At 36.9% G+C, this 24,261-nt stretch overlaps 2 protein-coding genes across 5 annotated transcripts in view; both read left to right on the forward strand.

Moving 5' to 3' along the window:
• LOC142321181 (uncharacterized) overlaps positions 1–5,617 on the forward strand; it is a 34,208-nt gene extending 28,591 nt beyond the window's left edge. The window contains exon 9 of the mRNA XM_075359174.1: positions 5,201–5,617. Within this exon, the coding sequence (XP_075215289.1) occupies positions 5,201–5,338 (138 nt within the window). The 3' untranslated portion in view covers positions 5,339–5,617. The remainder of the gene's footprint in view (positions 1–5,200) is intronic.
• Positions 5,618–16,515: 10,898 nt separating this feature from the next.
• LOC142321835 (uncharacterized) overlaps positions 16,516–24,261 on the forward strand; it is a 66,683-nt gene continuing 58,937 nt past the window's right edge. For 3 of the 4 annotated variants that reach the window (XR_012755717.1, XR_012755719.1, XR_012755718.1), the window contains exon 1: positions 16,516–16,665. The gene's annotated coding sequence lies outside the window, so the exon portion shown is untranslated. The remainder of the gene's footprint in view (positions 16,666–24,261) is intronic. The other variant, XR_012755720.1, reaches the window with a different exon arrangement.

Raw genomic sequence — 24,261 nt, forward strand, 5'->3', positions numbered from 1 at the left:
GAACCCACTCACTGGAAGAGTTTTTGCAAGCCGGAGGCAGGCCTGGCAGCACTGCATCATGATATTTTCGTGGAACTAGATGCCTTGTCTTCCTATCTTGCAAATCCCAAGTGTAGTAGTGCAGCTACCAAGAGGAGATTTTTGCCTAGTCTCGAATTCTTCTGAGCGGCTTTCACAGCTCTCGTCAAGGCTTTTGAAAATCTTGCCTGAAAACCTGAAGAAGTAACTGCAGTCAATAAACTGGCCCCAGCCCCAATGCAGGCCGCATAGTTATGCTGAAGTGGTTAAGGGCAGACATGAAACCAGCAGTCCAAAATACCTGAGGTTGCGTTTGTCAGCAGGGCAGAGGGCTCGACTGTATCCAGCAGTCAGCTGAAGAAAGACCTTCAGGTTGCCCTTCAGGATGACCGGTAAGGTCTTAAAATCAGGAACATTAAAGAGACCGGGAAGAGATTACTTGTGGTAGCGGATGATACAGAAATCATTGAGGCAATTAGAGAATCTACGACGGTTAAGTGATTGAATGTGAAAGTAGACCTGAAGAGAATGCATAGGCCTCGTATTGTAGTTGATGATATTGATCATAACCTGACCGACGAAGATGTCTGGTCCCTCATTAGGGAGCAGAACACTGATTGGATAAAGCTGCTTTCCAGCGGGACTGCAGGTTGGTTTTTAAAACGGGTAGGCATGATACCCAGAAATATCACTGAGTCTTTGAGGCAAGTTCTGGTCTCTTTCAAAAATTTACCTCTGCAGGCAGACTATTTATCGATTTAAGCTTCTGATGAGTAAAAGAGTACGTGGATATCCAAAGATGTTTCAAATACTGCAAATATGGTCACAGGGATAAATTTTGTAAGTTTGCCTTGGTGCCCATTGTGGCGAGGAGGGCCACAAGTGTTCATATAGGTCTGAGGCTCCGGCTTGTGCTAACCGTAAGAGGTTGCACAAAAATCATGAGCACCCAGTTGTTAGTAAGGAGTGTGGCTGTTACATAAGGGCCATTGCGCTGTTTTTTAATTCCATAAATGGTTAGGTTCAGTCAATGAAATTCCCAGGGTGCTTATGTAGTCCAGGTTAAGTTAGGTGAGATTGTCGAGAGACGGAGCCTCAATGTTGTCCTTCTGCAGCACCCATATGTAATTAGGGGTGATCTGCCAGCCTTTCATGGCTGGAAAAAGTTTTGTGTAGGGCATACATGTATGTCTGCTGCTATTTTATGTTGGAAGTCACTTGATAGTATCTTTATACGGCAGGTTTCTGATGTGCATCATGTTGTGGTCAGACTTGTTATTTGCAGACAGAACCTTACAGATGTTAGTTCATATTTCCAATACAGTGAACCCAAGGAAAACCTAGCGAGATGGGATAGGATCCTTCATATTGTGGGTAATGATCCAATCCTTATTGGTACCGATGTTAATGTGAAGTCTCTTTTCTGGCAAATTAGGATCACTGTTCATGACGGTGGCTTAATTGACAGTTTCATCGTGCAGCACAATTTTGAGGTCTTAAATGTTGCAGACCAGTTGGCTACTTATGTCAGTATGGTTAATAGACGTAGGGCCTTTTCAGGTACAAATATTGACCTCACCATTGGTAGGGTCATCACTGGCAGAGTCCTTGACAGGTGTATGGTCGAAGACTGTTCAAACGACCATTGGTTGATACTTTTTGAAATAGCGGGTGAGCTGCGAGATGGCCATGAGGGACACTTTCATGTTTACAAGGTGCATTTCCTGCGTAGGAAGGAGGACTGGCCAAAATTCTTCTATTTGTTGGAGTCAACAAATTACTGGAGCCTTGACTGCCTGCCATTAGATGCCCTGGCAGAAAATTTCTCTTCTGCGGTGGTGGCGGCGGCTGAAACCGCCATTCCTAGAGGCACTGAACAGGAATGTATATCTGGTTGATGGTCTTGGAATCTCACAGCAACGAAGTAGTCTGTGAATCGACTCTCAGAAGGGCTGCGCATAGAGAGGGTGATCCTGATCGGCATGCGGCCCTAACTTCGGATTACCGCAGAAGGAGAGCTAGGTACTTTCATAGCATTACGTCCTCCAAGCGTAATTCCTAGCGATCTTTCGTTCAGAAGCAAGGGAATAGAGACACTTAGGACGTTGTGTATAGAGCCCTGGGACATAAACGCAGGAACGATGTCCTCTTGTCAGCTTTGTTAACCCGCAAGGGTATGGTAATTGATAAGGACCGTGTCCATAATATTTTGCTGAAGATTTGCTCCGGGTTGGCACTATGTTGAGTGAGCTTTGTTACCACCGTCTTGAGACGCGGGAAGTCGCGATTTTCGAGTCAGACTTACAATCTTCTTAGATGACTGAGGCGGAGATGAGCCAGGCGATCTGTAGTATGGCACGGCACAATGACTCCGGATGTGATTGTATCACTGTGGAGCTCCTTGTCCAAGCACTTTCAGTAGTCCTTGGTCCTCTAACAGGAATATATAATAGGTTGCCCTTTGCTGGCCATTTTTCGGCGTGTTGGAAGCGTGGAGACTTGGTGTTGTTCAAAGGTGGCGACAAAGATCCTATTGTTAGTTCTTCTTGCCGTCCACTAACGCCCTTGCCTGTGATTGGTAAAATTTTTGAGAAGGTCCTATATTTGAGTATTAATATTAGATTGGCCACTGATCATTAGCTAATGGAAAACCAGTTTGGTTTCCGACCCGGAAAGAGCATGAAGATGCCATACTAAAGGTGATGAATATAGCTTCCTCTTGTCCATGTAAATATGTATTGGGGATTTTTCTGGACATATCCAGGACATTTAACAACTTATGGTGGCCCTCTGCCCTGTTTCAGATGCAGAAGCGTAAGTGTATACGAAATGAATTAGAAGTTATTTCAACCAAAAGTTACCTTAACTCAAGAGATGGCTCAAGTTATTTCAGCCATCGGACCATTACCCTGCATGATGGTGGTTAGGAGGTTCATAAGACCTTAACTAAAGGTTGCCCTCAGGGCAATGTTCTGAGTCCCCTTCTTTGGATCAGAGAATTTGATTCCATGTTGCATTTAAGGTTGCCATGTGGTTGTCGTGTCGTCGCTTATACTGACGACACGCTGCTACTGATAGAAGGAGATTCTCGTAACGAAGCAGAGTTCTGATCTGCTCATGCTTGTGAGAAACTCCGACTGTGGAGTCTCCAACATAAGATGATTTTCAGCCCAGAGAAAACCACAATGTTCTTGCTTATGAACCAATTGACTGCTTCTCGACGAATCCGGGTTCGGATAGCTGATCTGCCTATTCGGTACGTTACGGCCCAAAAATACCTGGGTGTTATCCTTGATGAGAATTTTCGGTTCAAGGAACATCTACAGTATGTAGCAAAAAAGACTGCTGATGCTTTTTATGGAATCGGTAGAGTCATTCATTTCGATTGGGGGTTGAATTACCGTACCATGCACATCCTTTACATGATGTGTCAAAGGTGTCATCGAAGCTATTATGTTCTATGCTGCGACTGTCTGGGCTCACGACATGGGTTTTAGGTATTGCACGGATATTTTACTGCAGGCTCAGCGACATCTCCTGCTGGCTGTTATGGGCGGTTGTAAGAACAGCCTTGCGGGAGGCAGTCTGTGTTATAACCGGAGTCAAACCAATAGATATCTTGGATAATGAGCGTAATGAACGATACATTCAAGGTAAATAACCTATATTGAGGTCAGAACGAAAGCAGGAGATTGAAGAACGGGGACTTGCGTCTTGGCTGATCAGGTGTGACGAATCCCCCACAGGTCGTTACACGCATAGTATATTTCCGGTAGTGTCTGATTTAGGTGCGACTGGATGGGTTCCCACAATCGGTATATCCCACAGTTTCTCTCCAGGCATGGTGCCTTTCGGGCGAGTTTGGCTAGTTTTCTGTATCTTTCTGTACCTTTCTGTATCTCCGTATTAACTGGATGATCCGCGAGGAGTGGTCTATAGTGGCTGGTGTTCTTCGAGCCCTTGTGGTGTGTAGGTCTGTTGAGGGAGCTCAATCCAGGTACTCGATCGTAGTAGGATTCCTTGTGGCTAAGGTTTCGGCTTAGGTATTGAATTGGTTGGAGGAAACGAATTGGCATCGTGCAACGGTTATATTGGTATTGCTATGATTCGATTTGGGGCTCCCGCTGGTGGGAGTGGCCGCGCCGCCGGGGTATGGTAACCCGTGCGACCGGAGCCGGAGCTTCCCTCCTCCGGTGCCGGTCCTGATCGTGACTTGGTAATGCCACGCGAAACACCATGATGGGACCGGGTGTGGGTGCTTGGTTTGTCCCCGGCTTCTTCGCGGACCTGAATGAGGTCCGATTTATTTGGGTGTAGATCTGAATAAGACATAATTTTGATTGGTATTAGTGTAGCGCTGATTTAACTTTAAACTCGTTCGTTAGAATAGAATTTGATCTTAAACTAAGTAGGTAAGCTTGGAGCTTATGTTGAGAGTATGGGATGAAAATTAAGATGGGAACTTATTTGTTACCATATAAGATTTTATTTGGGTTACCGATTTTAATTACTACAACTTAAGCCAGGACTTTCACCTATTTTCAATCCTTTTCCTTTCTCCTGTTGACCTTCCCCACATCTTTTATTCATTAATAAAGTTATATTCCATGTTCAAATAATTATAGTCATTTTCCATTTCCAGTCCTTAACCTAATTAATCTGTTCTCTACCATTCCTTTTAGTAAGTGCTGAATTTTTATTAAATCTTCACTCTATACAATTAGCTCTATACTGATGGAGCTACCTTTTTTTTTATATCATTTCCTCTACCTTGGGCCAGTGTGAGTGATCATAGGCTTATAACCTATGAGATCACTTATGGTGGCGCTCCAAGAGCTCCAGATTCGGGTCGCTTAGCCTGAGGGGCCTGGATCAGCACAGGCTGAGGCGCAAATGTTCGGCTGCCTTACAGGGGTTGGTTCTTATTTTACAGGGAAAATTAACATCAGATTTTTAATGGAGGCCAGGGAAATGTCATATTATAATCACAATTTCAATGATCCAAATTCCCTAACAGGTTTTACTGTTTTAAGTTACAAAAGTACTGTTTTCAATAATTATATTTTTCGATTATGTAAAAATCTGAAAACTTGTGATGACCAAAAGTGATTTTACTTTTACTTTAGTGTTTAACATTGTTGATTATAACAATTTTATTATAACTATTTTTTTTTGTTTACAGGCTATTGTTCCAAATGGCTCAGAGACATGTGTTTTGGATTGGTCTGTGAAATACCGTATTGCTAGTTTTCATACTTACTTTATTCAAAATCCAAGAAAGATTCTTACCAACAGATCACCGAAGTGTGAAGAACCTTGACTAAGAATAAATACATTTGATGAATATTACTTTTATTCCTAACTTATTTTATTTTTGTACATAATCACCTGTAATTACACAAGAAATTCTTTCTCTATCCAACATAAATTAGATTGCGCAAAAACAGTGTAAAAGGATATATAACTCTCTCTTGTGCCTATGATAGAATTTTAATTTTCCTAACATTGAAGTTCTTGCTATAAGTAACATTTAGTCGGTTATTATAAGTTTGGGAAAAAATATTTTTGTAATAAAGTTAATCTTTTAGAACTCAACTTTTAATTTTGTAATAAAAAAGTTGAAAACATAGGATCTTCATATAACAAGAGAATTTTTATGTTTTATCTCAAAACTTTTCAAAAGTACTTTAAAAAATATAAAAACAAAACTATCATTGTCCAACTGCTACTGATTGCCTATCAACAGTGTTAGAAAACAAGTCACTTAAAGATTATTGTTTGTATTACTCATTGTAAGCAATAAGTAGAAAAATTATATAAAAATTTGTGTATAAAATTACACATTTTTGCTTCAAAACTAAATCTAGAAACCAAAACTTGGGTAGCTTTAAATTTTTATTTTTATTTTCATCCCATCTTACGGGATTTATTTATGAATGAATAAATAAATATTGGTTAACCAAAATTTATAAGACAATTTTATTAATACCTCTCATAAATTCTTATCAAGGATTCTCGATCTAGACTATTTTTGTCTATTCTCTCTGCCTTGTAGCAATCAGCCATCATTAAACTTCATAAATTTACTACAACCTAAAGCCAGGACTTTCACCTATTGTCAATCCTTTTCCTTTCTCCTGTTGACCCTCCCCACATCTTTTATCCATTAATAAAGTTATATTCCATGTTCAAATAATTATAGTCATTTTCCATTTCCAGTCCTTAATCTAATTAATCTGTTCTCTACCATTCCTTTTAGTAAGTGCTGAATTTTTATTAAATCTTCACTCCATACAATTAGCTCTATGCTGATGGAGCTACCTTTTTTTTATCATTTCCTCTACCTTGGGCCAGTGTGAGTGATCATAGATTTATAACCTATGAGATCACTTGTGGCGGTCCAAGAGTACCAGATTCGGGTCGCTGTAGCCTGAGGGGCCTGGATCAGCCCAGGCTGAGGCGCGAGTGTGCGGCTGACTTACAGGGGTTGAAATGGCTCATGGAGCACAGTGAGGAGGTGGAATTGATGGCTGAACATTTCGGCATCAAGACTTGCTGCGATAGGGTTCTACGGCGGCCTCGGCCAATGGACGAACCCTTAGGTAGTAGCCAGTCCGCTAATCGGATAGTGCCTGGAGTCTTCATGACCGCTATTTCCGGGGAGCCGTCTGTTAAACGTAGGCGGAAACCCGGAAAAAAGTGGTGGTCTCTGACCTTATAGTGCTGCGCGCAAGAATTAGGTCCGCTAGGAGAAGATACCAGCGTCGCCCCCTAACGGCTATTATCGTTGATGACGTGCGCGCTGAGGATCTGCGGATCTACCGGCGCGCCCGTAATGAGTACGTTCAACCCATCAAGAAAGCCAAACTCAAGTTTTGGCAAGACTCCATGCGCGAGTTGCACTGTAGTCCCTGGCAGCTCGCAAAGTCATGTTACCGGCCAAAGACATTACACGTGCTGTCCATTGTTCGATGCGGGTTTGGTGGTCGTGAACACACCTTAACATCTGTGGTGACTTACCAGGCATTCCTGGATACTCTGTTTCCAGATGCTCGGGAGGGTGAAGCAGAAGTCGGCGTTAGGGCGGGTGAGACACCATTCCCTGGTGTCCGGGCTGTGGAACCCGTAGATATAGACCAAGTGGTCTATATCTACGGGAAAGGCACCGGGGATTGACCAACTTGACCCGGATATTTTCTATCATCTGCTGCCTGTCATAAGGGAGCCGCTTGGCAGGCTGTTCTCGGGGTGACTAAACTGGGGTTGCTTTCCGACTTGTTGGAAGGCGGCTTTAGTGAGGTTGCTCTTAAAATCAGGAAAGGATCTGAGTGAGGTCAGCAGTTATCGACCCATCAGCCTCTTGCCGGTAATCGGCAAGTTGCTTGAAAGGCTGGTTATGGAACGGCTCTGGGAAAGCATCGATATGAACTCACTTCTAAATCGAAACCAGTAAATCCCATGAAAGGGATTGGCACCGAGGATTACATCTTAAATACTCTTACCAAGATGGAAAGCGCCAATTGTAAATATGTTTTGGCAATTTTTATTGACATAGAGGCAGCATTTCCTTCCGTGTGTTGGAGTTCTATCCTCTATGAGTTGGAACCCCGCAATGTTCCCGTAGCGCTGCAGGCCGTAGTGCTTGACTATTTGTCTAACCGCACTGCTCTGTTTAGAGATGCGCACCTGGCTTGTAAACGTCCGTCACCAGGGGAAGCCCGCAGGGTTCCGTTCTCAGTTCCCTGCTATGGAACCTGGTATTTCACTTTTTCTGGGATTGACATTCCCAGAAGTGGTCACGGCCCAGGTTTTCGCCGATGACTGTCTCCTCTTAGTTCGTGTTAATTACCGACCGCAGCTAGAAGACCTGGCGCAAACGGCTTTGTCGACCGCGGAGGGCTGGATGGACATGCACAATTTAAATATTCTGTGCCTAAGATGACGTTTATTCTTTTCAAGTGTGCAGAAAAATTATCGTACAGTCGTAACCCCACATTAAGTATAAAGGCTATGTAATCAGCCGAGGTAAAGCTCATAAGTACCTAGGTGTTATGTTTGATGAGAAATTGCTGTTTAGCAACCACATTAGGCAAGTAGCGGTGGACGCCGTCTCTGTGGTGCACAAGCTTAGGAGGATTACTCGGATTACGGGCTGTCGGTCCGTCTTTTGTACATGGTGTATGTATCTTCGAAAGTATTACCTCTTATGCTGCGTCCGTTTGGGCGCATAGGTTGGAGAGAAATCGAGCACTTATTCATAATTTAAGGAGTGCCCAGCGCAGAGCATTAATAGTATGCACTGTTGTTTTTAAAACAACCTCCTACGAGGCTACCACCGTATTGGGAAAGGCTCTCCTAATCGATTTAGTGGTGAAAGTTCGGGCGCCCATGTGGAAATTGCGAAGAGGCAGGAAGGCCGAGGTATTTGGGATGCGGTTTCGAGCCGAGTTTGTACCGGAGCGGAACGGTAATCACAATGCACCGGTTATAAATTTCGTTCAGTGGCCCATCTCCCACCTGAGGAGGAGGCTTTACAGCCTCGTAATGGATGCATGGCAGCAAGAATAGCACACCTCGAATAAGGGAAGATCCTTGTATAGATTTTTACAGGATTTGGGGGGGTGGTATGCCTCTCCTTCGTTTTTAAGGGCAACGGGTGCCCAGGTGCTCTCCAACCACTCGTACTTGAACCAATATTTTTTTCGGTTCCGCCTGGCATATGATGAGCTGTGCGTCTGCGGGGAGGTCTAGTCTAACGAACATATGATGCTCGACTGCCCAGTTCTTGTGTGGGGTGGGGCAGAACTCAGGCCACCCTGGAACTTAGAGTTCAAGGGGAAAATTGGTCACTAATAAGCGGCGAGTCAATGTGGCGTGAGCCGCATTGTCGGACCGTGTGGGTGTTCCGTGATGCCGTTGCTTTGTTCAACCGGCATCAGTAGTTTATTTAAGGGAAGACTTCTACCTCGCTGCTGTGGGAAGCTACCCGAGAGTTACAGCTGGCCATCAGTCAACTAAAGCTCCAAGCGCTTTAATATTGGTGGACAGGTACTTTCTGGCATTCAGCGACCCGGGCGTGGCAGCAAATTGCTATCTTGATGACATAAATTTAATTTATTGAATGTCATGTATTTTAATAGTTGATGGGGTGCGCCTACCTATTTTAGAATATTTGGCAAGTGAGCGGTAATAGTATAGAAACCTCATATACTGAGCCAGGCCAACCAGTCCTGAGCACAAGCCACTGGCCCAGTATATGAGGTTTTTTTCAAGGGAGCAACCTCCTCTTTTTAGTAAAATTTTCACCACAAACGAGTGTATGTACTACAAAAACACAGCAAAACACGACTCTGTCTCCGTCAATAAATCAATACATTAAAGATTGGCCCAGCATATGAGTAAATAACTCAATACGTTAAAGATAGGGTGACCCAGTATATGAGGTTTTTTTTCACGAGAGCGACCCCCTCTTTATAGTTAAATTTTCACCACGAAACCGTATAGTAAGCACAATTTTGTATTACAAAAAATAAAAATAAAAGTAAACAAATAATTTAAAATTTCACGAAATAAACTAATTATGAAGGTTGTTTTATTACTTTGCCGGTTAACGGTGAGTAAGCCAGTATATATTTTCATATATTAAAAAACAATACGCGATTGTATTGGGTTTAAAATTCTCTTCAACTTCAATATTAATTTTCTAATCAATAACACCCATTTTTTACGATTCATCTTGCCGTGAACAATCAATCACGTATAACGGATATTTATTTTTATAATCTGAATATGTACGTGGTGAATCAGTCATTTTATAATATGATTGTTTAAACTCCACAATTTGTACATAAACATTCGATCCCTCTCTAAATCCTCATATGGATAACAGTTTGAATTTATGAATACTTTAATATTTTTAACGTTACACGAATCAAATTCTGACGCGTTCTTTGTAGCTTTATTTAATCTATCGGTTTGAAAGCCTACAATAACATATTATCGAGGTTTGTCTAATTGTGATGATGTTTATACATTCCAAGTCATAGATTTTTTTTGTTGGATTCTGATGAAGTTCCCAACTTCCAAACGGTATACGCAACTCTTCATTTTTTCTCTCAAGTTAACCAATTCCAACTGATATTGACTCGACACATTTAAATATGGTACAAGCCATGCAATATCTGTTATTTCTAGTTTAGACTTATGATCTAAAACTGTGTCCAGTATTACGTTCACATCATCACTAGTACGTTTCAATAATAATTCTTGTCTGTTATTTATAAATTTTTTTATAGTCTTCAGCAAACCCCAACAACATTGATAATGGTATGTATAAAGTAAAAGCACCATCATCGTCCATATTAATTTTATTTGCATCATTAACCCACCCGGCTTGTTCCAACAATAGAATCGAATTATTTGTTATTGAAATCACATTTTTCATAATAGAAGTCACACCTATATTTCTCGTGTTCGCCACCTCTTTATTGTCCGTTTATTTTGTAAATTATCTCATCGAATAGAAATACACCCGCAAAATTAACTAATTCTGATGTTGTTAATTTTTTATTGTTTTTACCTACAAGTTTCCCACAAATACGTAGACACTATCACCCGGAACTGTATACTCATCCGGTTGATTTATTATTATTATTATAATCTTATCCGCCGTTTTAAAGCTATTTTCAAATGGGGTGTGTTTGTGTAGTTGTTTATATGTTAACGATTCATCTGTAGACGCGTCTTTTTTAACATTTTAATAATTCATCTTTCTATCTTTATAATAATTTTTTTTAATTTTAATAACATATTGACGGTTTTTAATTTTCCCCCAACGATTTCAAATCCTAGAGATTTTAATTTCTTAATGCTTTCTTTTGTCAATTTATAAGTGTTTTAAACTCTACATCATCATCGTCACTTATATATGGAATTTCTAATAAAAAGAAAAAAAAATCAAATTGTAATTATTTATTTATTTATTTATTTACATTCTCTCAATACCAACGACATGCTTACTTGTTCACCGCGTAAATTTAATAACTGATCTTTTTCATCGGTCAATTTTATTATTAAATTGTTAATTTCTTTTTCATCTACTGAAAAAGAAGATGAAAAAGAACAAATACAAATGTAATACTACTGGTACAAATGTAATATAAAATGGATATTCTTCAATCATATCACCAGGATCGACACTTAATGGGAAATCATACAAAATGCTATCTTGTTTCTCGTTTTTATATCCACCTGAAATAATATTACATTTTAAACGTATTTCATTTACAGGAGCTATATTTATTATTCGATCTGAATTATGTGTTAGATCTGGTTTGAGAATTCTCAATCCATAACCCAAGGGACTACCAATACTTGAATCTTTATCTGAAAAATCTATCCACACAGTGCTTTCAACTTCACATTGTAACGTATTGGTGTTTGCTCGCATAGTAATTTATTTTTTTCATTTTGTTTTGTATATATTCACCAATATCTTCAATTTCGTAACTACCCGTTGGTATTGTTAAATAATTTTTCTTTGTAAATTCATAATTATTATTTTCATTTTTTTTAACGTTCTTGTCGAATGCATAACACAATTTATTATTTTTGTTCTCTTCAACATTTGGAATAGTGTTGGCCGTCATCAACCATTTTAATCCCAATTATATTGGCCTTTTGAAAGGTTTATTGGAGGAAAAAATGCTTTTTTAATCAACGAATCGTTTCCATCAATCGACAACAAACACGACATATCTAAAATAATAAAAATAAAAAATAAAAATCTATAATTTATTCAGATAAAAATTCTAAACACAATCGACCACAAAATTCATCATCATCGGCTTGTTATCTGTTATAATTGTACGTAACATTAGATTTTCCAATATAATTCATAAACTCTGGCGGTGGGTGTTTGTTTCCTATACTGTCAAAATAATCTACATTTTTATCGATTTTTCTAAAGCAAACCCAATGTGTACCACGACCCTTTGAAGTGTCGAAATTGATTAATCTTTTTTGTTAAAGTGTCCAACATAAAAACACCTCTAAAATGTGGAATTTTCAATTGTTTTGCTTAGTCAATCAATTCGTCGTCATATAAAGCACGTCTCGGTATTGAATCGATTATTTTTTTTTTTACTTTACCCCCACTTTTCTTTAATTTTAATCTACCCCCACTTCTCTTTAATTTTAATCTACCCCCACTTCTCTTTAATTTTAATCGACCCCCAAATTTAGACTTTAATTTCATCGCATTTGTTACAGCATAGGTAGCCGCTCGTTCAGTCAAACTACTATCCGGGCAATTACACGTTCCCAAGTTCGCTCAGCATTTTTGTTCTTATTTCCAGTATTGGGACCCTGCTGGGTGTCATCTTAAGGTCTGAGAGAAAATTCTCCAGTTTTCAGAGCATACCTTTATTGTTATTGGTGCCGATGTTGAGTGGTGAAGCGATTGAACATTTTGTCATCGAACATGACTTAAAGGTTTTTAATGTTTCTGGTGAGCCGCCAACAAATGCTGGTATGGTGGATGGTAGGAAGTAATTTGCTGGCACCAATATTGATGTCACGGTTGGATGATAGACTCCCACATGTGTCTGTGGTTGGAAGGTTAGCGACCATTGACTTATTGTCTTCGAGATCACTGGTGGCCTGAAAGATTGTTATAGATGTAATTTCCCGGTTCAGCAGAGGCATTTTCTGCACAGGAAAGTCAATTGGTGGAGGTTTGTCACAATTCTTTCGGCCAGGCACCGTGTTTTGGACAGGGATATGGATGGTCTTGATCTTGAGGACCTGACATGTCGGTTGTCGGTGGCTTTCTTCAATGCCGCTGAGCGTTCTATTCTCCGCAGAGTTCGGGTCAGGAGAGGGTGACCCAATGGTGGACGCGGGAAGTTACTGAGCTGAAGTCATCTGTTCTCCGTTTATTGAGATCCTCTCAAACTGAGAGTGACCTCGAGCGGCGAGCAGATTTGGCTTCAAGGTATAGGGAGCTCAGATGTTGTTATTATTACAAGGTAAGGCAGGCCAAACGTTCCGTTGATCAGAAACAAGGTAAAAAAGACCCGTGGGGTGTTGTTTACAGAGTGCTAGAGCACAAACGAAAGGACATTCTTCTGTCCACTCTCTCGATCAGGCAAGGAGTAATTTTGGATAAATCTGAGATTCTATGTAATTTGTTAGATGATCTTTTGCCGGATGATAATTTAGCTGTAGAAACTGATTATCATCGTCGTATTTGAAACAATGTTGTTTCTGGTGGCGTGGGTGTTTTGTCTTCAGAAGTTACTGAGGCGGAAGTGCGTGAGATAATCTATAGCTCTGGTGGATGTAAAGCTCTTGGCTTTGATAGAATAACGATGGAGCTTCTTATTCGTTCAGTGAAAGTTGGTGTGGGAATATTCACTAAACTATTTAACAAAATGTTATTTGCGGGCTATTTTCCAATTTCTTAAAAAAAGTGAATAGTTAAATTGTTGTTTAAGGGTGTCGGAAAGGATCCCACTATTAGTTCCTCATATCGGCCTCTAATGTTATTTGAGGCAATTATGTTGCATGCCGAACCTGTTTGGGCGCACAGGCTAAAATTTAAAACTTATAGGGACATTTTGTTGAGCTTCAACAATGCTATTTCGCAAAGAAGTTCGGTCAACAATTTTCTGCTAGAATTAAAGAGATTGAGAATGATTGATTTCAATTTGGCAGACTAGGTTGAATGAGACGGCTGATGGGGCGTTACATGGATGGTTTTTTTGACGTGAGGAGTCTATGGGTCGCCTCTTGGGTGTCCCCTAACTATATAACTCAATTTCTTTCGGGCCATGGTGCAGTTAGGGATAGGTTGGCTCGTTTCGGTCTGGCTGATTCGGGTTTGCGTTCGGGATGTGACATATTAGATGATGCCTTTCATGTTTTATATGTCTGTCATCGGTATGATGAAAGACTATTAGAAGTAGTGATGCTGCTCGGAGATATTGGGTCTACTTTAGATTTAAATGTTAACTGGAAAAGCCGACCGAATGGCCAGTTGTGGAGAACATGAAATATTATTCTTCAGGGAGTTGCAGAGGGCATATAGGATGGGGAGTTCGAGTCACCCGGGTGTTTAGGGACCGCTTGAACGTTCTCTTGTCGCCAAGATAGGCGCTCCGTAGTTTTGTTTTTGTTCGGTTATTCGTGATGTTTGTTTTATTTCGTTGGAAGGGCAATAGCTTAAATTTAAATATTTTATTCCTACTCAGTTCTGTTCGTTTGAGTAGTTTGGTGTTGGTTTTGTTTTGTGTTCATTAATAGTGCGTTCTTGTACCGATGGAAATGTCATTCGTGGCATTTACATCGGTGGTATCCTGAAGGAGGCCAAGCTGTTAACTAATAGATGTTATTCAGTCTGTGGGTTCAGAAGATGACTTCTGGTAAAGCCCATCATGGCTATATACGGAGGGGGTGGTGTGGTGACCGGAATCGTCACATGGCGGTATCTTCCCCTACGAGATCAGGATGTTGTCAGAGTCACAGCATGGTTTTCGAAAGTCTAGCTTTAGCTCAACTGACTCAGTTTTACTGAGTATGGTGGACACCATGTAGAGGCCCTTGGATAAGTCAAAATCAACGACTGCTGTATGCTATGATTTGTCCAAACCTTGGACTGTATCAGCCGTGCTGTACTTAAATATAAGTTATAAACGTATTGATGGGTGATTGGAACTCCTCATTAGTGCTATCCTCTTACTTAGAAAACAGAAAGCTGAAAACTATTCTGAACAATAGAGGAAGTGCTTATGAATCAGAATGGGCAAGAGTAAAATTTTAGGTCCCACAAAAGTTGATTTTAGGACCTCTTCTTTTTATTTTTTACTTGATCCAAGCGATCAAGCGATCCAAGCAATTTAATGATCTTTCTTCTAACTCCAAAGCGAGATTGCTTTTTTATGCTGATGATACTTCAGCTATTTTAAAAGAGAACTCAAAACAAGACCTAAAAAATTAAAGAGAGGAAGTGATTGTAGAATTGGAGCAGTGGATTAAGTATAATATTTGAATGCTCAATAAATATAAAATAGGGCTGTTTCAATTCACATACAATTCTAAAAATAATACTGCTTTAGTATTGTTAAATATGAACAGTGACAAAATTGCATAAGAGAAACCAGTGAAAATTTTACCGGTTTGTTTGGGGAAAGATTGCATTGGGAGGAAAATATACATAAGCTATAAAAGGGGCTTAATAGTGTTTTTTAATATGAACTCTTTAACAAAGATGACACATTTTTAAACAGAAGTGATGATGTACATGGGATATTTTGTTCTTTAGTAAAATTTGGAATTATTCTATTGAGCATATCTACTTTCGGTCAAAATATATTTAAAATTCAGAAAAAAAAATTGTTAGAATAATGTCTAAATTCTGATATGATGATAGAACATCATACAAGCCACTTTTACATGGATTTATTACATTTATTTTATTACACTTTTATTACATGGATATAAACTTTATTATAAGCTTATTGAAAGAATTAAGTATTTATTTTGTCTTGAACTAAAAAAAAATGTTAAAGGATTTATTGTTAAAAATAGCACGTTATTCAATCGATGAGTATTTGAACAATGACCTACACCATTAAATGTGTAATATATGTGATGTTTTACGTGTAACAGATTTATTTACTTTCTTGCTGAAGATGTCATAGCCTGCACACTCAAGAGTGATCAGGTTGGGGCACTCCGATGATGCAAGAAGGACCCCCCTCGAGGTTTGAGAGATGGGCGCGCGAGGGTCAGGGGTATGCATGGAGCATACTCAGACCCTGACTAGAGTTAGGTGCGGGGAGAGTAGCCCTTCTGTGGAGGGGCTTCATGGCAACCAGAAGCGGAGGTTGTGTTGCCCCAAGTAACCAGTTGGGACCATGGTGATATGTCCAAAGGGCAGACAGTGCTGAAAGGTAGCGGTTAGTCTTCGCCGCATCACATTAGGGCAATCGAGGCAACATCTTTTAGGCAGTTACCGGTTGACCTGGTGTTAAAAAAGGGCAATAAAAAAAATATTTATTTACTTGTTATCTTACACGTTTTATCTATATTTTTAAGTTTTTACATGAGGAGAGTAATTTTTTTATGGTGTTTGTATGTATGTTTTTGTTCCGCAATAGCAGCTCAACTGCTGAACCGACTTAGATATATTACCGCGCTTGGAATCCTTACATACCGGAAGTGTCATTAGCTAATATATATATGTAGTAGTTAAGATTTGCGGTTGAAGCACAAACATTAATCAATCGAATTAATGATCTGTAAACTGTGAGCCTCTATCACTATGTCAGCTCGGTTTGAATGATTGATTCTTTTCAATCGAATAAATTATATCACAAAATAATAGAATTCAATTTAGTTAAATAAAATAATATTAAGTAAATGTAAAAAAATTCTCTTTACTTTTGATGGGCTTTCTGTGTGGGGACTGCGTGTGAGGCTAGAGTGTTGAGGTGATTCAAACAGTTTGTGTGAGGCTATTCAACCATCACCATCAACTGAGTGGTAGGTAACAAACGGAGTGACTTCGTCACTTACGTCTAAACAGTTTTACGCAGACGTATCTTGTGGTGGCTCGGAGTTGGAGGGAAATTGAGTTGTATTATTGTAAGTTTTTCTGTATTATTGTAAGTTGTAAGTTTGGTGAAAATGTTTATAATTTTAACCGACAACGTTAATTAATTCTCATGACTGAAGAGGTTTGCTTATATATACTTTTGTTACGTTTTTCGATGTCACGTGCCAAATTGTAGGTTATGAATCTTTTAGCTTTATCGACCAGTTTTGCTGCTATTGTGCCTGCCGAGTTTCAACAAGTAGAATAAATTTACGCTGTAACATCAGTTGTCTAATTATTGCTACTACTTAAAATCCGTTTATTGGAACGACATTAGCAGTAAATTTTAATTTTCATTTTGTTTAGGGTCATTCTTTGAAACTAAATTTAACCTAGAATTTGGATTATTTTTTAACAACCATATTAAGGTCTAAATTTGCATAGCCCCGTAGCCACTTGACTACCTTATTTTTTTAACGAACTTTCTTATTAGAAATAATGATCAAATTTATAGTGGTGGTGGTAGTTTCAAGCCCACAGTACACTAATTCATCAACCAACTAGTAATGGTGAACTTGCTTTGGAAGCAGCTTCCTAGAGTTTGCCAATTCATCATCGTCAGATTTATTCTTGATTATAAGGAACTGAGAGCTGTTGAACCATTACACGTACTGCGTGGTGTGTACTATTTTTCATTTTCACAACCAGAACTGCAGAAAAGTTGTTTTTTTCAACCATTACATTCAGCTGTTTTATAGCTGTACTTTGTCACTTGTTTGATTTTTCAGTACTTGTGTCAAATAAGCACAGTAATAAAAATATTAAATTTTTGTAGAATTACATGAAATTCTGAATAATTTATCATATTTGCATTCATCCTTTCAAACTTAAATATAATATGTTACCCATTTGTATTCATTGTCATTTTATTAGACCAGTGAAATTTGAAAGTAAAACCAATAATAAAATTTGCCCTTATGCAGTGTGTTCCACCCCAACATTTGTTTATCGTTAGGTTAGGTTAGCTTATAGTAATCTTAAGGTTGGGGTAACAGTAATCTTAAGGATCTTGGATATACCCATTTTACAGTCATTCATTCTAAAAATGTTGTTGGCCCTCAAACATTGATTGGTGCATGTACCAATCACATCGAATCAACATGGCAAAAGAAAAATGTAAGCAACATTTTGGTACCCACAGGGAACTTTTTCAGCCATATTTGAGCCATTATATGTGGTCAAAAAGTATCCTGACAATGTATTTTTTTAATTTTTTGAAACACTTTTCTGAGGAATATCCTTTCAATTAAAGTTTTGTTTGGTATTTGTATCTTTGAAATAAAATTTGTTTAATCAGGTCTTTCTGTTTCAGTTTAATGCGCATTAAGCATTTTTCATTGTCATAACAATTAAGTTTTGTGTGGGGTAGAACAAACTGCTTAACACATATAATGTGAAATTAAGAAAAATTAAATTCATGTTCTAAAAATAATGTAATACACACATTAAATTGTGGTGTAAATAGTTATAATGAATCATTTCATATAGTAATGTCTTATCCATAATATTGCTTAATTCCATTTTTAGAGAACTAATGTTTTTAATGGATAATAACCTTCGTAGATTTAAGGATGTTTCTTGTTTTTATATAGGTCATGTTCAAGAAGAAAAGTTAAAATGGCTACAATCTGCAAGCAAAATTGAGTTCTGTATTCATATATGCACTTTGGTTTATTTTCTAAATTATTGTAGTTATCATTTTCAGACAATAATCAATAACAGCGTAGTTTGAGAAATCATCAGCAATTACGTATGGTGAGCTTGCTTTGGGAATAGTTCCTCAAGCAGCTCAGAGAAAATAGTATGTTAAATTGTTTTTAAATAAAATGCTAACAATGGCAAGTAACTTTTTGTATAGTAACGATAACTTAGTATTCAGTTCAGAACTAACGTTATAAGCCTGTCTAGCTACTGTACTACATTACAAAGCAAAGTTAATCATAACCAATTTTGATTTTCTTTTATATTCGGTACAAAAAAGATTAATTTGTTTACCACATAACTACATTTTCACTTATGAAGGAATTACATAACAAAAAGAAATCACTAATTAAATAAAGGAATTTTGATTAAAAGATTAAAGTGTAACTTTATATGACTTGCCTTAGTTTAAAAAAGTTGAATAACTCAGTTTTGTACATTTTGACAGTATTTGCTGAGCCATATCGAAAATATGATGGAAAAATTAAAAATTTTTGTGAATTGTATTTTTAGTATTGGTGAATGAACTATTTACTTAAGTTTCATGTTGTTTTTTTGATCTGTATGACTTTTACAGAATATTGAAAATCACAAAAATACAAATACAATGCAGCCTTTCAAACATTTGCTTGCTACATACAATTTATTAATTTAATTACTTAAGTATTTTATATAGAAAAATTTTTAGTTATAATCTTGAGGTTACATATTTTATAAAATAAAAATCTATATTCATGTATTTAGTAAAGCATATTTTAGTTAGAAAGCAATTGAATGCCTGATTTTGAAAGCTTTTTAAAAACTCATTGCTTAATATTGCTTTCGCCCTTATTAATTACACTGGTCTACATGTTAGAAAAACATTTTCAGAACAGAAACACCAATAAGTGAATTTTAATCTATTTTGTGTGCTGAATCTGAAAATCAAGTCAGGTTTTCTACATCACCCATCGCTTTTTTCTTATATACCCATCAGAATTGCTAAATGTTAAATTTTGAATGTGATTAAGTTTATAGGTACAATAAATTTTGTGATTTACTTCATTTAATTACAGTACTCATATTTTATTTTGCTTTTTGAGTAAAAAAATTATTATGAAATATAGATAAGAGACCTAAAACTGGAGGTCATGAACTAATATAAATTACTTTATCCTTTTGTTTGCAGTAGGATCTTCTCTTTGTAGAAACCAAGAGTAGTTGCTCATTGATTCGTCCCATCTGACTCGATAACGGTAACTCGGTAACGCTACTCCATTTGCAATATATCTTTGTGGAAGTGTTCTTCCTGCTCATCACTCACATCACCCAAATATGGTGGGAAAAAGTCAAAATGGGAATGCAAAAAGTAAATTTTTAATGACGCTCAGCTACCTAAATTTTTATAGTCCAATAAAAGATTTTGTTCTAAAAGATCACTATTTTCTGCTTTGTTATTTCTATGAATACCATGAACTATATCCTTAAATGACTTCTGTGCCACTAGTTCTATGTTATTCAAAATTTTGTAATTTCAGGTCCAATAACTTCTTTTAATTTGGTGTCGCCTAACTTAGTTACACTTATCTTAAATATTAAAATTTTTCTCCTTTATTCGGTGCTTTGACAAAATTCTTTATCTACCCTAATTTTATACATAAAGGTGTTAAAAAACAATGCTGAGCGTTGAGTAAAGGAACATATTTAATATTGTTTTGTCCAGGACTGAAAGGATCTCTTTTTGACCACTCTTTAATCACATAATGTTTATTTGTTTTACGACTGTTCCACAAACATAAGAAACCACAGTATTTTCTAAAGCTGCCTTGCAGGCTAAGAAGAATACTGCTACAGGTACATCCCAAGTAGGGGAAGACATCCGCCTTGTGACGCTTCTGTTCACCACACCACCCGCCCCGTTCCTAGCCATGATGAGCTTTAACAGAGTCGTCTTTCACCCTCTTAACTTTTTACATCTCATAGTAATAAACCAGGCCTTGTTGGCATGCCACTGATGTAAATGCCTTTTAGACATTTACATCAGTGATTTATAAACTCAGCTTTTATCTTCGCTGCAGATCTCATCCGGATATTTGATTGGCCTACGTCATTGCCCTCTGAACTAGCTAACCAAGTTAGTTAGTTCTACATTTTATAGAGCAAATTCATGAGTAAATGTCTCATAAATTCGAGGCGATTGGATAATAATATACTACCAAAAATGTTGTTCACAACAACAGAATTTATTTCTGGTTCCCTTAGTGAACTTAGTTCATACCCCTAACTTGGTTTCATAATGGACTCCAGTCTGGTGTACCAGAGAGAGGCAAACAAACCTCTTACTGTTCACAACAACAGAATTTATTTCTGGTTCCCTTAGTGAACTTAGTTCATACCCCTAACTTGGTTTCATAATGGACTCCAGTCTGGTGTACCAGAGAGAGGCAAACAAACCTCTTACTCCCACTCAGCTCTATCGCAGAGTTTCGCATGACATTTACTTTCACTTACTACCATTGTCAAAATGCCGCTACACCTCACAGTTGCATGGGAATCCATGCCCTCGGCAGTGCAGTTGCCATCCCACCAACAGTGATGCTTACTCATTCAAAAACTGCCCTTGTCAAAACGACGCTACACTTCATGGCTGCATGGTTACCCATACTCTTAGCAGTGCAGTCGTCGCTCTGCTGACAGCTAACATTTCAACAATAATCACCATTATTTTACTGACTAACGGTGGCTCAATGTCAACACGCCTACCTCCGGCCAATCAACTGTCAGGGTGGTCCCTAGCCATCCGGGGTGCTACTCTATTTATACCTCTTCAGTCGTTATGTTCAGGGTAAGGAAAAAGCCAGCCATGATAATCTATTCTCTGCGAGTCTTCCAGTTGACTTGCAGATCAAGAAAGGAATTTACTCTCCCAAGCTCCTTACTAACTCTGATTCGTTCAGCCTCGTACCAGGACTGCTACAGGTGCAGAAGGATTCTTGTATGAATTATGCAGTAGCACTGCTTTTAAACTTGTGTTTGTCAGTCATCAGTATTATAAGCAATATTATGAGCAGACATCAAACCTTCTATATCACAACAGGAAATAGCAGATCTTTTTTAGTGAAAAATATCATCTGGTCTTCATTTCTTTTTCAAAAATGTGAAATTTTAGTATCCTTATTCAATAAATCCCATCCCTTTAAGCGTTTTCATAAATACAGCTCACAAACCAAATCGTTATGTTCCACTTGTGAAATGAGATGTGGTCCGTTATTTAATTTTTCTGTCGTGAAATCATTGTTTCTTGAAGTTTGTACTGCTGTAGTGTTCTTAGAACAGTCCTCTTCAGAATCTGAAATCTGCTGCCAGGAAGTTGGGCTGTCGCAGTTGGTAAATTGTTTCCATGAGGAATTGGCCTCATAGCTGATGGAACATTTGGGTAGACAATATTACTTTTATTTTTTGAAGAAAACTGAGTGACATACAGTATTTAATACAGAAATAGCAGTTGCGATAATTATATAATTACATTAATATATATTAACAAATATATAATTATATTAAAAATCAATTACGCATAATAGGGATTTTAAACAAATATAACTCAAAAATGTGATTTGATAGATCATTTTTGATTACATTTTCTGTTTCAGCATAAAAAATACTTTATAAAACACTAATATAACTATTCAGAAAATGTTGTAAACCAGTGTTATTAGATAGATAAATAAATATATATATATACATTACCCTACCTAAAAATTATATTGTATTAAATAGTTTGTAAATGCCATAAAATCAGTTGAAGTGACTTTCTGTGTAGCAACATTGACAACTGTGTTCAGTTCGTAGCTAACATTATTAATAATCCAGTTGCTGTACTTTATTCCATTGGTGAGAGTTTCTTTAGCAGGTTTTATTTTCAACTTTAACCCAAACGTAACTTTTTGGTATTTGAAAACCTATTACCTCTTGATATTTCATTAGAGTGCTTTGATTATTAAGTTGAACAAAAATGAATGAAAAAGTCATTTATGCTCTCTTATTCATCTGAAACTACAACAAGCCACTGTTTATTGGTCATTAATACAATACATAAAGTAATTAATTTTCGTATTTCTTAATTCAGTTTTTTTAATACCATCATAATAAGGTTATCTGCCCTAAGGCAGGTCCTTTACACCGTGTGCATTTCTAATCCCAGTTAAACTGTGATGATGTCTTGTGTTAGCTCTCATTTCCATTGAGATTAATCATAATCATTCTTTTCTAGCTTCCATATTTGGACCTTCCTATTGATCCTTCAAGCACTGTTTTAATAAATCTTTTTCTTTAATGATATGTTGCAGCCAGTTAGCTTTCCTATTCTGATTAAGCTTCTACTATTGTTAACTATTCTCATTACTTCTCCATTTTTTACTTGTACCTTTATCTTCTGCACTCTACTCCATGGCCACATATATAATGCCTCTAGCTTTTCTTTTTCATAATCATGTTTCTCTGAACAGAACAGAAGTACATTGTAACTGTAAAAACACCTCACAAGTCAACTCTTAATTACTTTTACAACTTTTTTTAAAATATTAATACTGGTTCTTTTTCTTATGTTTCCTTAGTCATTGGTATTGTTTTTGTTTATTTTTTTCACTTTAGCAGTCTTCCAGTTAACATGGTACCACCTAAATAACTATATTTTTTTTACTTATTTAATTGTTCTTTCTTTTATGTAAATAATATATTCTGTTTTCTCTCGTTACTACATAATTCTTAACCCATATTCTGTCCTAGTGTATTTTAAGTTTGAAATCTCTGTTGAATATCTTTTTATTCATCACTTATAAAAAAGTTATTTGTGAAGGTTTCATAGTTATATATAAATTATATATATTCTGTTTGACTATATGCTGGTGTATATAATGAAGATCATTAACAAATATTTTTGTATGTCATGCAGCTTCTCTTCTGAATTTTATATATTTTTTCCATAGTAAATCTTATTAGCCTTTTTTCAAGCAGTAACAGCCTAAGTAATAATTCATTCACAAAAGAGTATTCTAATTTTATTAATTTATTTAAACAACTTATTGTACACCAAATAACACAGTTGAGCTTGTTAGCGATAATACTATGTTCTTGTTTTCCCAGTTATTTAGAAATTTAACATTTATTTCAGTCAGCATTCCCAGACTTTTTTTATGTAACATTTATTCAAGATTTTTTTGCTGTAAAAAGGTTGTTGGAATAATGTGGAATGTATAATAGTTTCACACTTAAAAAAAAACATGGTGCACACACAGGCACAAAATTTATGTCATTAGAAAACCTGTAAACTGCCTCATATTGCAAAAATATATGAATAGCTGCAGGTGAAATAAAAAGGAAAAACCATTTTATTGTTTTTATACTGATTCTACTGAGATTGGATATTTTAATTTTGTTGGTAAAAGTGTGTTTATAAAAATTACACATATTTGATTGAAATTCGGTAAGTATTGTAATAAATAAAATATTAGTTTTGGATCCTAAACATGATTTTTTCTTTACTGATAATGATTATTAAATTTGTTTAAATTCTGGTTTATGAGACCGATGTTTATTTTAAACTATCTTAAACACCTATTTTATTTTTTGTTGAACTTATAATGTTTATTTATCTGTTTTTTAATTTTTTTTATTTGATTTATTATGCTTTTATTTATTTGTAAGCATTTTTTATTATGTCTTTTGGTTTTAGAGTATTTATTGTTATTTTCCTTTTTTTCTGTTATGATGTGTGTAGTTGTAAAAGTATGATTTTACAGAAACTTCAAATTTCTTTTCATCTGGAATCAAAGTTTAATTTTTTTAAATAATGATTGTGATGTAACACATGATTTTAGTGTATTTGAAAAATTATTAATAAGTTTTAC

Source organism: Lycorma delicatula, chromosome 3, assembly GCF_047948215.1.
Source record: "Lycorma delicatula isolate Av1 chromosome 3, ASM4794821v1, whole genome shotgun sequence".
Classification (NCBI taxonomy): Eukaryota; Metazoa; Arthropoda; class Insecta; order Hemiptera; family Fulgoridae; genus Lycorma; species Lycorma delicatula.